This window comes from Daphnia magna, linkage group LG7 (genome assembly GCF_020631705.1).
Source record: "Daphnia magna isolate NIES linkage group LG7, ASM2063170v1.1, whole genome shotgun sequence".
NCBI classification, from domain to species: Eukaryota; Metazoa; Arthropoda; class Branchiopoda; order Diplostraca; family Daphniidae; genus Daphnia; species Daphnia magna.
The window spans coordinates 11,297,543-11,308,994 of NC_059188.1; the positions used below are offsets into that span (position 1 = coordinate 11,297,543).

Genomic DNA, 11,452 nt, shown 5'->3' on the forward strand with positions numbered 1-11,452 from the left:
CTCCGTATATAGAAATACGTTTTCACCAATGGTAACAAAAGAAGACCCCACTTTCCACTGCAGGTGTAAAATGGTTTGTTTTTGTTTCCTAAACCGGAAATGATCATTTTTTTTTGGGGGGGGGGGGGGGGGGGGGGCCCTCTACCCCATCTTTGAAAAAACACGTGTTTGTTAAATCCAATATTATTTTTAGGCTAAGTCCGGCTAAATCACTTTAATAGCTTATTTTGACCATCAATTTATCAATAGCAACTTTTTGCAACCAACAAAAGGAGAAGAGTGCACAGAAATTAGCAAAAAAACATTGTTTGATATTATTAGAAAATAATTCGCGCACAATACCTCTTTTTGCGAATTGGCAACTTCCTATAGTAAAGTTTAGATTCGCGTACTCAGTGAACCTTTTGTAAGGCATGGTAATAGCTAATAGTTGTGCTATGCTTTTAACTGTGAATCGCAACCTAGTACGGGGCTGAGCTATAGGTGTAGTTGTTAGTCAACTAAGAGAGTAAAGAGGAAGTTCTACAATATCCGTACAAAAGAGGCTGACCCAAGAAAATCGTCTTTAGTACGAAGGTAGACGTTGGTGTGAAAAGTAATCCTTTCCATTCTGCATCAAACCATGGCGCTCAACGGACATCAGGAATCCAAGTCTGAGGTTGAATGGAATCCGTCGCAGGAAAGACTTATCGTCGTCTCCAATCGACTTCCATTTGTTCTAAAACGTGACGATGTAACTGGAAAACTAGTAAGGAAATCAAGGCAAGTAGGATTTGACTATTCGTTTAGAATTGTGCATATAGCAGCTATTAAGATACGTAGTATTTGACTTGGTTCTCTAACTTCTGTCGATCATTTCTCGATAAATAATTTTAATTTTTTTTTTTTTTTTTTTTTTGAAAAAAAAAAAAAAATAATTTTTTTTTAAAATTTTTAAAAAATTGGGGGGGGGAAAAAAAAAAAAAATTTTCTTAATTAGTTGTCATTTTTTATGTTTTCTACGATTGTGAGAAAATAATTTCTTGTACATTTAAACTTGTTTGAAGTAAACAACTAGCTGCCTATAATTAGGAAATTGTTGGGGTGTTTCATCCCTTGTTACCATGCCGGTCGTTGAGTAAAAGCCGCTAAAGACAGATAAAATCACACTGTAACCTTTACGCGACCTAGCCGCAGGCATAGACAATTCCCTAGGCCTACCTCAAGTTTTTAAGTGTTATCTAGTTGTGCCATCGGCAGTAGAACCTCTTTTATATCCTTTTATCTCTTGGATATTGGAATGTGTAAAACTCAAAGCCGTAAATAGCATATGGCAAACTTTGGAAGACCCCCCCATCCCTCCTCAAATACATGTTTCATGTATTTCTAAATAAATTGGAGACATTAGAGTTCGACTGACTAACATAGAAAGTTTTAATTTCTCTTAGCGCTGGAGGCCTCGTGACTGCCGTTGCTCCTGTTGTGGTTGGCTGTGGCGGGCGATGGGTTGGATGGACCGGTGATTGCTCTTTCGGTGTAGAAGATGAAATCCCAGAAGCTTCTGAAGAAGACACGACACCCACGGCTGGTCTGCTGAAACATCAGGTAAGCAAAATCAGCGTGGGAGACGTTAAATTTTTGCAGATTAGTTCATTAAATGAGACGATGTTGTTTCAGGTTGTACCCGTCAATTTAAATCAGCAACAGTTTGACTCGTACTACAATGGATGCTGCAATGGAACACTTTGGCCCCTTTTTCATTCCATGTCAGATCGTGCGGTATATTCTACCGAATTTTGGCAGGTAATTACCAGGATTTACTTTCTCGGCTGAGAACATTTCATTTGATAAAACTATCCAGGACTATATTCAAGTCAATCAGCTTTTTGCTGACAAAACGTTAGAGGCGATCGAATTAACATCAGCGGAGGGACCGGGCATAGTCTCACTAGTTTGGATCCATGATTATCACTTGACTTTGGTACCTTCCATCCTACGTCAGGTACTTGTCAAGTTAAGGCTCGTATAATCCAATCGATAAAATTTTTCTTGGCTCTCGTCTAAGTTAGGCCTTGAGCGAGAACAACTCGAACGCGCGTTTGGGTTTCTTTTTGCATATTCCTTTTCCACCGTGGGATATTTTTAGACTCCTGCCGTGGGACGATGAAATATTGCTTGGATTGCTGGGTTCGTTTTCCATTTGTTTAAACCTCTGCAACTTTTCGAGCTAAATTATTTGCTACTCAAATGAGGAACCACAGGCTGCGATATGATTGGCTTTCATATTGAAGATTATTGCATCAATTTCCTGGACTGTTGCCATCGTCGACTAGGTTGTCGCATAGACCGGAAGAATCTGCTGGTTGAATATGGAAATCGCATCATTAAAATTGCTGCCCTACCAATCGGCATCCCATTCCAAAGGTAAAATAGTGAGTAAATGGCCAGAATAGAGTTGCTTTATTTTTGTCCCGTAGATTTCAGAAAATGGCGGAAGAAGCACCTCGTTTGATAAAGGAGAAAAAACAAAAAATAATTTTGGGTGTCGATCGCTTGGATTACACTAAAGGCCTGGTTCACCGGCTCAAAGCCTTTGAAAGATTTCTAGAGAAACACCCGGAACATATCGAAGAGGTTTAAGTCTAAATATTGACGCGCATGCCTTTAAAAATCGCTTAAAGCAACTTGCGGACTTGCATTATAGGTTATTTTCATCCAAATTGCCGTACCGTCACGTACGGACGTCAAAGAATATCAGGATCTCAAAGAAGAGATGGATCAAGTTATTGGGCGTATTAATGGACGTTTTTCGACAGCTAACTGGTCGCCAATCCGCTACATTTACGGCTGTGTCTCCCAGGTACTTAACACATTTCTTTGACGACGAATCTACTTGACTAAATATTGACTATCAATTTGTGAAATACAAGTCCGAGTTGGCAGCGTACTACCGAGACGCCTTCATTGCCATGGTAACACCACTGCGGGACGGAATGAATCTCGTTGCCAAAGAATTTGTGGCGTGTCAGATTGAAGAACCGGGCGTGCTCATCTTGTCTCCGTTTGCCGGTGCAGGTGAAACAATGCAAGAAGCGCTTCTCATCAATCCTTATAAAATCGACGATGTGGCTGAGCTGATTTGCAGCGCCTTGGAGATGTCCCGCGATGAGCGTGAAGTTCGGATGAAAAATCTGCGACGCCGTGAAAAGTGATCATATTAAGCCGTCCTGCTTCCGGCTATATCTGCAAATGGCAGAACACCGTGTCTGAAGATTGCAAAATTGTTTTTTGAATTATTAGGATGAACAATGTTGATGCCTGGGCTCAATCATTTCTAAAGACCATTCGCGCTATCACGTCAGACCAGGGATCCGATTCGAAAATGGGGTCCTCCTTGATGCCATCGGCCATGGACGACTACGATGAATATCTGTCCAAGTACGTAGGTAACGCCGAAAAGCTGGCCCTACTTTTGGACTACGATGGAACACTAGCACCACTGGCACCACATCCAGATTTGGCCATCCTGCCCAATGAGACGGGCAAGATTTTACAACGACTTAGCAACTGTCCCGATGTCTACATCTCGATCATTTCGAATCGTAGCGTGGAGAATGTGAAAAAGATGGTCGGAATTGAAAATATCACATACGCTGGTAAAAATGGTCTCGAAATTCTTCATCCGGACGGGACACAATTCATCTACCCGCTACCAGTCGAGTACGAAGACAAAGTGCGCAGCCTCCTCCGCCAGCTTCAAGAAGAAGTTTGTAACGATGGGGCTTGGGTGGAACATAAAGGTCTTTTGCTCACCTACCACTACAGGTAGCGAAAAATTGTTCACCTTTTGCATCAGCACTGGAATTAACTTGGAACAACCAATCACATTATTTTTGTTAGCGAAACGGTCATGCATCTAAGGACTGGATTGATCAAGCGAGCTCGAGAGCTGATCGAAGGCGCTGGTCTGGTATGTACCACAGCATATTGTGCTCTAGAAGCCAAGCCACCATCTCAATGGAACAAGGGACAAGCGGCGCTTTATATATTACGAACAGCATTTGGAGTAGACTGGGAAGAGCGCATCCGGATCGTTTACGCAGGCGATGATTTTACCGATGAAGCTGCAATTAAAGCTCTGAAAGGTTTCTGAAGAATAACAAAGTGGATATTTGGCTAATATCTTCCTTTGGAAAAGAAATTCAGATACTGATCTTTGTTGATTGGGCAAAGCTGACGGTATCTAAAACGGTGAAATTGTATGCAGGTTTAGCGGCCACCTTCCGCGTGACATCTACATTGGCAGTTAAAACGGCGGCGGACCGACGATTGTCCAACAATGATTCCGTACTACGAATGCTAAAGTGGATCGAAAGCCACATGACCTAAGCGTAAACCTCGCCTTATCATCACGTTCTTCATGCACTGTATTGGAACAACCTGGATGAAGATCAGGATCCATCAACTAAATAGTTATTCTTTTAATTTCGTATGCTGCTAATTAGATATGGATAAGACAAAAACAAAACCACGGAACAAGTGAATAGAGCTAGCTCAGTTAGTAGATGCGGAAATACGGTTTCTTTGCCTCAGTAAGGTGTTCAACAAACGGAAATTTTCTTCGTAATTGTCTTTATATTTTGCTTCTTGTTCTACTCGATTTGGAGGAAGAAATTCAATGAAAAAAAATTGAAAATAAAACTGTAAATGCCCATTCTGTTAAGTAGGAAGTGTTGCTTGTTGTCAGACGGTTTTGATAGTGTTCAGTGTTGAAGTAAAATCAGTTGAAAATTAATTGAGTACTGGTTTTATAGGTCTAAACTTATTTCTTTTAATGTATTCCGTATAATTGCTATATATTTATTTATCCTAGCGCTGGCGAAGTTCACACCGACGTTTAGGCATCTGTGATAAGATTAGAGATAAAATATGTGGCTAACCTAATCGTTATTTACAATGGCGACGGTAGTCGAGAAGGAACAGTGTGATGGCGAGCACGGAACTATGGATAGAATGTTTAGGTTGGTTGAGAAGATGCGGAGTTGCCTTGCCGGATCACATTCCGTCTACCAGAAACCTCGAGTGTTTCAGTCATTACCTGCGCGATGGTGTCGTCCTCTGCCACTTGATTCATCTGCTCAACCCGAGATCCATGGAATTTTTCTTCGATGTTAGTGAGTTAATGTTCATGAATCCCGACGAAAATGAGGTAAGATAAATTTATATACACACCAGCATTCGATAAGGTGATAACGTTTTTAAAACGTGAATGTTAGGAACTGTGCCTGCAAAATATTGAAGCTTTTTTAAAGATTTGCCAGTCGGACTTTGATTTGACCAGTAGAGACTTGTTCGAACCTGCAATGCTGTATAATCTGACTGATTTCGATCGCGTTCTTTTCACGTTATCCCAGCTATCCAAGTCTCCTAGAGTTGCCAAACTTGGAATTATGTAATTTGTTTTTGCCTAAAGCACTGCCAGTCATAGGCAAACTCCTTTCACATTTTAATATTGTGAATGTTCGATGATTACCGATCTTAGGGGATTTCCCGTTCCCAATATCTCGGGCAGCGATAACCAAACAACAGCAGAGAAAATTGGCCAAAACAGGTATTTCCTCATAGATTGTTGTAAATGAAATTGGTCTAACCAATATGGGGAATATCTCTGTTTATTCAGTTTCATGCGATCGACTTCCAATATCTACGATCCGGCAACTGAAGTGATGTACATGTGTCTCCTTTCAAACTTTGAACGTAGCACAAGCTTGACCGTGAGTTTCGAGAATAAATTTCTCTGTTGTTTAAAATCGCTAACCATTTTGTTCAATTTCAAAACGCGAAAAAGACGGAAGTTTTGCCAACCGATCCAGTCGAAAGGGCCGTTCAGAAAATCTGCGATGCGGAAAGGAATTACATTAAGGTGTTGACCGTCATGGAGGAAATGATGACTGGACCCCTTTCGAGAATTTTGACCACCCAGGAGCAATCGACTATATTTTATGGGATCAAGGTATTTTCCTATCGAATACTAATGAATTCTGATCCATCAACTTTGATAATCTTATTTTCCTAACGTTTTCAGGAACTGAACCAAATCCATCAGCAAATCCACCGAGAATTGCTGAGTGTCATAAGCAGTGAAGTGAAACAGCCTCTGACAAAGTTGTACATTGTTTTCCTGAATTGGAAAGACAAGCTGCACATTTATCATAGGTATGCTGCTAATTTACCTGTCGCCCTGCATGTCGTCGGGAAAGTCTATAGGACAAAGAAAAATCTAGCAAAGGAAGTCGAGGTATTCGGTTTCTAACGTCAAAACAGTGGCTTTACATACCGTTTCTTGATGACAAACATTCATTCAGCTGGCGCAGGGAAATTTGAGAGATCGCTTCAAATTGACAAATCTCCTTCTTCAGCCGATTCAACACATAAGCCAATATGTCGTTCTTTTTGGAGAATTAAGTAAATACATTCCTGAGGTATTACAATTGCAACTGGACATCCAAAGTGACACTAACCAGTAACTTCTGATACATCTTATTTAAATCAGAATCACGAAGATTACCTTGGGCTTAAGTTTGCTGGCCAGTCCATGTCAGAGTTCGTTGATCACGTCAACGCCATAAAAAAGGACAGTTTTATTTTACAATCACTTAAGCACGCCCAGGTACTAGTATGTTTTAAGAGCACGATGTTGAAGATTCTGAAACTTTTTTTTTTTTTAACAATTAGTCAAAAATTGATGGCTGGAAACCCAACAAATTTACTCTGAGAGACTTTGGACGACTTTTTAGAAACGGTTCTTTGAAAGCCAGTTTCTCCACAGCCAGCAACAGCCACGAAAAGATCAAATATCAGGTTTTTCTCTTTAGCCGGATGGTGGTCTTCTGCACGCCGAAATCGAAAGTATTTATTATCTAATAAAGTAGTTCACAAAATCTTTAGGCTAGAAATAAAATGATTCGTTTACAGATCAGAGGCCTAAGGACGATATCACGCAACGAGCAGTTTACCTACCAATTCCATCTGCTTCTGCAAAACTACATCGTTGATGAGTTGCCAGGTTTAGTTGGCTTTTTTGAAGCTCCTACGACTCCGTGGACGAGTTCGTGGAGAGTGAACGGACCCAAAGGAACAACAAGTGTAACCTTCTACAGCAAAACGCGCGAGGAACGACTGAAGTGGATTGAGAGCTTCAAAGTTGTCATGTAACATAAGCTTGAATCGCGTGAGAAAAAAATGCTCTAGAAAGCAATTATGTTTGTGTAGGGATCGGCTTCATCCTTCGCTGAATAACAACGATGCAACAACGCATACTTTTTTACTTCAGACATTCTCCTCCAATGCCGATTGTTATGTCTGCCACCAATTGCTCAAAGGATTTCTTGATCAGGTTGCTATTTCGATTACATCTTTCAGGTGGCTGTCGAAATTCGAGCAAAAATTTATTATTATTTTTTTTTTTACAGGGTTATCGATGTGCAAAGTGCAGCCAGTCATTTCATAAGAAATGCTTAGAACTTTCCCAAAAGTGTTCGGCTGGTGCTGAAAAGGTATATGCCAGCGCAGATTCTGAATTTGAATCTGGAATTTATGAAAACGCGTCATCGATTCGATCATCTTTTCGGTCCGAAGCATCCTCGGTCCAGTCGGAAGGAGTTTCAATCCATCCAGTTAATTTATCAGTTCAGCTTTTTGAAACACCAGTCCAGCAGGTGAACGATACGGACCAGTCAGATGATGACTTGGAGTCTCAGCTCTGGTAAAGCTTCATATTTAAGTGCTTAACTTGTGCATTTGAGAAGACTTTACTAACTTGCAAAGGTACGGTGGCGCTATAAGTGCTCCAGAAGCCACTGCATACCTCATCGGAACTGAACCGGGAACGTTTCTTGTAAGAAAGAGAGACCCTAAAAGTCCGGACGCTTTGTCTGCACCATTCGCCATAAGTGTTGTGTACGTATCACTTCGGCTGTATGATATCTCTTTGGTTCACATAAAACAACGGTTCTCATATTGTTGTAATTTCACAGGATGAACGTCGAAGTAAAACATATTAAAATACAGTGTTTTAAGACACAGCCTGAAGAAAACGAGTATATTACTCTTGGACTAAGTTGGAGCAAGAATGAATTCTTTTTAGTTCCTGGTTACACATTCCCCACCATCAATGATCTTGTATACTGGTACAGCCACAACTTTCTTAGCGAAGGAGTTACACGGTAATTTGATAATTAATGCTTGAATTAGGATTTGTTTAATATAGCAATAAATTTATTACTCAAAATTATATGCAGGGTGATGGATGTTTATTTGAAAACTCCATTCAAGATAAACCACAATAAGATGCAGTATACATCTTTATGAATTCCAGGGATAGCGTTCCAGTTCATGCACCTATTTTTAAAACTAGATTGCAATGGTGAACTGCAATCGGTAATGATATGACCAGAATCTAAAGAGAAATAGCAAAAGCTTACAATTGGTTGTCATTTGTTTGGCACATCATGTATTGTTTACGGCTAACTTTTGTTTGGTCGTCTGGTTTATAGCGGTATACGCATGGGCCAGGTAACTTTTCAAGAAGCACTTCCTAATTAAAGTAACTTTTTATATGAGCTATGCCCATCTGTAGTGTAAGATTTCGTTTTCTACAATGTCAACCTCAAGCTTGGAAGGCTAACCGTGTTAGTGAACATGAAACATAAGCGCTCTTGTATCACCGCGGAAATACAACCATTGAAACTCTTACTACCGTACTGTGATCTTCAAACTCAAATCTAGATACATAATTTTTTGCGAAAAAAAAAAAAAAAAGAAATGAATTATGATAATCAAGTTGCCGTTGCCGACTAGTCCTTAATTCTTTTCCGGTGATACGGTGAGGGGAACAAGTAAAGAATAACGGAAATCATTTCGATTTCAGTCAAAATAGCGCCACCTACGTGTCTTCATTTGTAAAAGGGTTTATAGCCACTTGTAATAAGGCTGCAATATTGATTTTCAAATATTAAACACTGGTCCCCCAAATAACTATCAGCTGATACACTGAGGAAACGCGGTGATCTATGAAATCTGGAGTGTGAAGCTCCGCCCATATTTTCCAGAACACATGAAATGGCACATTGTTCCCGCAAATAATAAATTAAAATTTTCAATTCATAATTAGTAGGGCCAGGAGACGCAAATTACTAGCCATCCTGCATCAAGTTCTATAATGCCGTTTAAAATATATGAGTAAAAAATGCTATCAACTCAGAAAAAGAGGGTGGAATAAAGGTCCTGTAGAGTGTGTATAATTGTCTTTTATTTAACTATCTTATTCGAAAGCAATGAAACCTTCAAGCTCTATTTTTAAAAAACAAGATCAAGATTCCTATAATTATAAAATCTGATTTAAGTATAATAATTTATACTTAAATTCAAAGAACTAAAGCATGTATCCAACACTAGATGGTGCTAGCGTGATAATTGAAACTATTTAAATAGGGCTGTTCGACATCTTTTTTAAGATTTGTTGAAATCGTGAAACGCAGCAACTCATGTATTTTTTCGTCTGCTACGAGTGACTTGTGTAGTTCTGCGAAATATAAATTTTTTTAAAAAACAGTGATAGAAAAGGGGGTTGTTTTGAAGTTCTGATGTGTTTTCTTTATATATTAGTTCGTTATAGTGTTAGTGTTTAACTATGTCACTGTCTAATTATGCCAGTGAACTTAGTATTGAGGCCAAAACACGTTATTTGGAAAAGTTACAAATGTTTAACAGTGATTGTCCATATTGTATTCCTAATTCTCTGTGGAAACATGGTTTAGACTGTTGTCCAATTGTTCCAAAAATTGCTCCCTCAGATATCTTCATATATCTTGTTGAAACAAAAAGCTATCAAAATCATATTCCATCTATGATGTAATTCTTATTTCTTTTGCAGGTTCTCAGTGACTACGACTCGAGAGTCCTTTGTGTCTGTTACCCTCAGATTCTGCCTCCTGAAATTTACAACATTTTATGGGATCAAATTCTTCGTGCCTGTTACCATACTCTACTTGACGGGTATTCAGCCTTATTTTACGCACCTTTATGTAAGACCGTATCTGATTTGAAATTCTTTAGATTTTCCGCTGTAAGAAAATGCACGAACGAAGATCGTGCACTAATGCAGTTAGACTTCAGGCATTTTCAAGTCAAAGTGGAAAGCTTGACATGTCTAAGACCTCTTCCTGACCCACATATTGTCGAAACATACATAAAGGCATATTATTTACCTGAAAATTCTTTCGAAAAATGGATTCAAGAACAAACGGTAACTCAATCAAATTTAGTATTAATACCGTTGTCATTAATTTAAGAAATTCGCGTCGTCAGCAGCTAATAATTTTGTTTATGCCTTTGTTGAAGGAATATAATCCTAGGCAGATGATGAATCTTCTTCAATACGTAAGTCAAGGCAGTAAAAAGATTCGGCTGAACTTAACTTCCTTCATGGAAGATTTAGATTTGAATCGTCGATAAAGATCTTTGTTATGATTCAAGTGATGAAATTTTTGTAAATTGAGAAATATACATGACATTCCATTACTTGTTGTCTGGCTTTCAATTTTGAGTTTAGATAAATATTTACAAAATATTACTCGAGATCTAGAAAATTAGCTTAGTTTCACTTAATTATATTTTACTTGCCTCAATTTGAAAACAATTGTATTGAAGGTCGATTGCTTTACACAGAATGCATTTACTTCACTTTCACTGTCTTCCCAGCCTTCATGTATGATACGAATTATTGGTCAAATCGAAACATGCAACCACATGAATGGATCCGACATCTTACTAGCAAATGCTTAGACCAAGTTCCTTCATAACCTGGAATCTTCTTAATGCAAAATTATAATTCCCTTCGTACACAGCCTACTAAAGTTCCATACAAATAATCTTAATACTGACAATTTTTTTATGTAAAAATAACCCTGAAAGTATGCGTCAAGGAATGGTGTCAAGTTTAATGCAGTAACAATTGTACAAATATAATGGTCATCGTTTATTACTTTACAGCAAAAACGAAACAACGGGGAGACGAACTTATTCCTTGTCATCATCATCATCCTCTTCCTCATTGTTGATCTAATAAGTTTCATAATTAGTAATGAAGCCGACATTAAAAACAGTATTGTTACTTACATTGAAGTATCTGAGTTCAAAAGAGGTCTTAACCCCCTTTTCTATCACTGTTTTTTTAAAAAATAAATATTTCGCAGAACTACACAAGTCACTCGTAGCAGACGAAAAAATACATGAGTTGCTGCGTTTCACGATTTCAACAAAACTTAAAAAAGATGTCGAACAGCCCTATAGCTACCGAGCTTCACTTATGAAAACACTTTTTGATTAGATGAACGATAATCTTAAAAATTAGATAAATATTAGAAAAATAATAGGTATTTATTATTCTCATAAACAAAAGAAAAAATAGTAA

The 11,452-nt window shown here is 38.6% G+C and overlaps 2 protein-coding genes and 2 long non-coding RNA genes across 4 annotated transcripts; 3 read left to right on the forward strand and 1 right to left on the reverse strand.

The window, feature by feature from the left end:
• Nucleotides 1-576: 576 nt before the first annotated feature.
• On the forward strand, nucleotides 577-4,452 carry LOC116926296 (alpha,alpha-trehalose-phosphate synthase [UDP-forming]). The gene is made up of 12 exons (XM_032933135.2): nucleotides 577-762; nucleotides 1,428-1,584; nucleotides 1,657-1,782; nucleotides 1,841-1,981; nucleotides 2,049-2,166; nucleotides 2,241-2,403; nucleotides 2,457-2,613; nucleotides 2,684-2,839; nucleotides 2,910-3,187; nucleotides 3,280-3,804; nucleotides 3,880-4,124; nucleotides 4,247-4,452. The coding sequence occupies exons 1-12, from the start codon at nucleotides 623-625 to the stop codon at nucleotides 4,366-4,368; spliced, it is 2,328 nt and encodes a 775-aa protein (XP_032789026.2). The 5' UTR covers nucleotides 577-622; the 3' UTR covers nucleotides 4,369-4,452.
• A 448-nt stretch (nucleotides 4,453-4,900) lies between these two features.
• LOC116926295 (guanine nucleotide exchange factor VAV3) lies at nucleotides 4,901-8,733 on the forward strand. Its single transcript, XM_032933134.2, has 15 exons — nucleotides 4,901-5,188; nucleotides 5,256-5,431; nucleotides 5,522-5,590; nucleotides 5,660-5,753; nucleotides 5,828-5,992; nucleotides 6,065-6,277; nucleotides 6,345-6,461; nucleotides 6,533-6,649; nucleotides 6,715-6,888; nucleotides 6,955-7,190; nucleotides 7,252-7,375; nucleotides 7,452-7,744; nucleotides 7,807-7,938; nucleotides 8,016-8,204; nucleotides 8,280-8,733. The coding sequence occupies exons 1-15, from the start codon at nucleotides 4,967-4,969 to the stop codon at nucleotides 8,347-8,349; spliced, it is 2,391 nt and encodes a 796-aa protein (XP_032789025.2). The 5' UTR covers nucleotides 4,901-4,966; the 3' UTR covers nucleotides 8,350-8,733.
• A 790-nt stretch (nucleotides 8,734-9,523) lies between these two features.
• On the forward strand, nucleotides 9,524-10,560 carry LOC123474337. Its single transcript, XR_006648964.1, has 3 exons — nucleotides 9,524-10,035; nucleotides 10,096-10,285; nucleotides 10,381-10,560. It is a non-coding gene; the product is annotated as an uncharacterized LOC123474337 (long non-coding RNA).
• Nucleotides 10,155-11,310, reverse strand: LOC123474336. Its single transcript, XR_006648963.1, has 3 exons — nucleotides 11,158-11,310; nucleotides 10,314-11,100; nucleotides 10,155-10,256 (listed from the first exon to the last, which is right to left on the reverse strand). It is a non-coding gene; the product is annotated as an uncharacterized LOC123474336 (long non-coding RNA).
• Nucleotides 11,311-11,452: the final 142 nt, after the last annotated feature.

What these genes read in the sequence shown, in the direction of transcription:
- LOC116926296 (XM_032933135.2), top strand. Translation starts at nt 623, where the DNA reads ATGGCGCTCAACGGACATCAGGAATCCAAGTCTGAGGTTGAATGGAAT. An exon ending in CTGGTCTGCTGAAACATCAG is followed by an intron (nt 1,585 to 1,656) that starts GTAAGCAAAATC and finishes ATGTTGTTTCAG; the next exon opens with GTTGTACCCGTCAATTTAAA. An exon ending in AATCTGCGACGCCGTGAAAA is followed by an intron (nt 3,188 to 3,279) that starts GTGATCATATTA and finishes TTGAATTATTAG; the next exon opens with GATGAACAATGTTGATGCCT.
- LOC116926295 (XM_032933134.2), top strand. Translation starts at nt 4,967, where the DNA reads ATGGCGAGCACGGAACTATGGATAGAATGTTTAGGTTGGTTGAGAAGA. An exon ending in CTATATTTTATGGGATCAAG is followed by an intron (nt 5,993 to 6,064) that starts GTATTTTCCTAT and finishes TAACGTTTTCAG; the next exon opens with GAACTGAACCAAATCCATCA. An exon ending in TCTGCACGCCGAAATCGAAA is followed by an intron (nt 6,889 to 6,954) that starts GTATTTATTATC and finishes ATTCGTTTACAG; the next exon opens with ATCAGAGGCCTAAGGACGAT.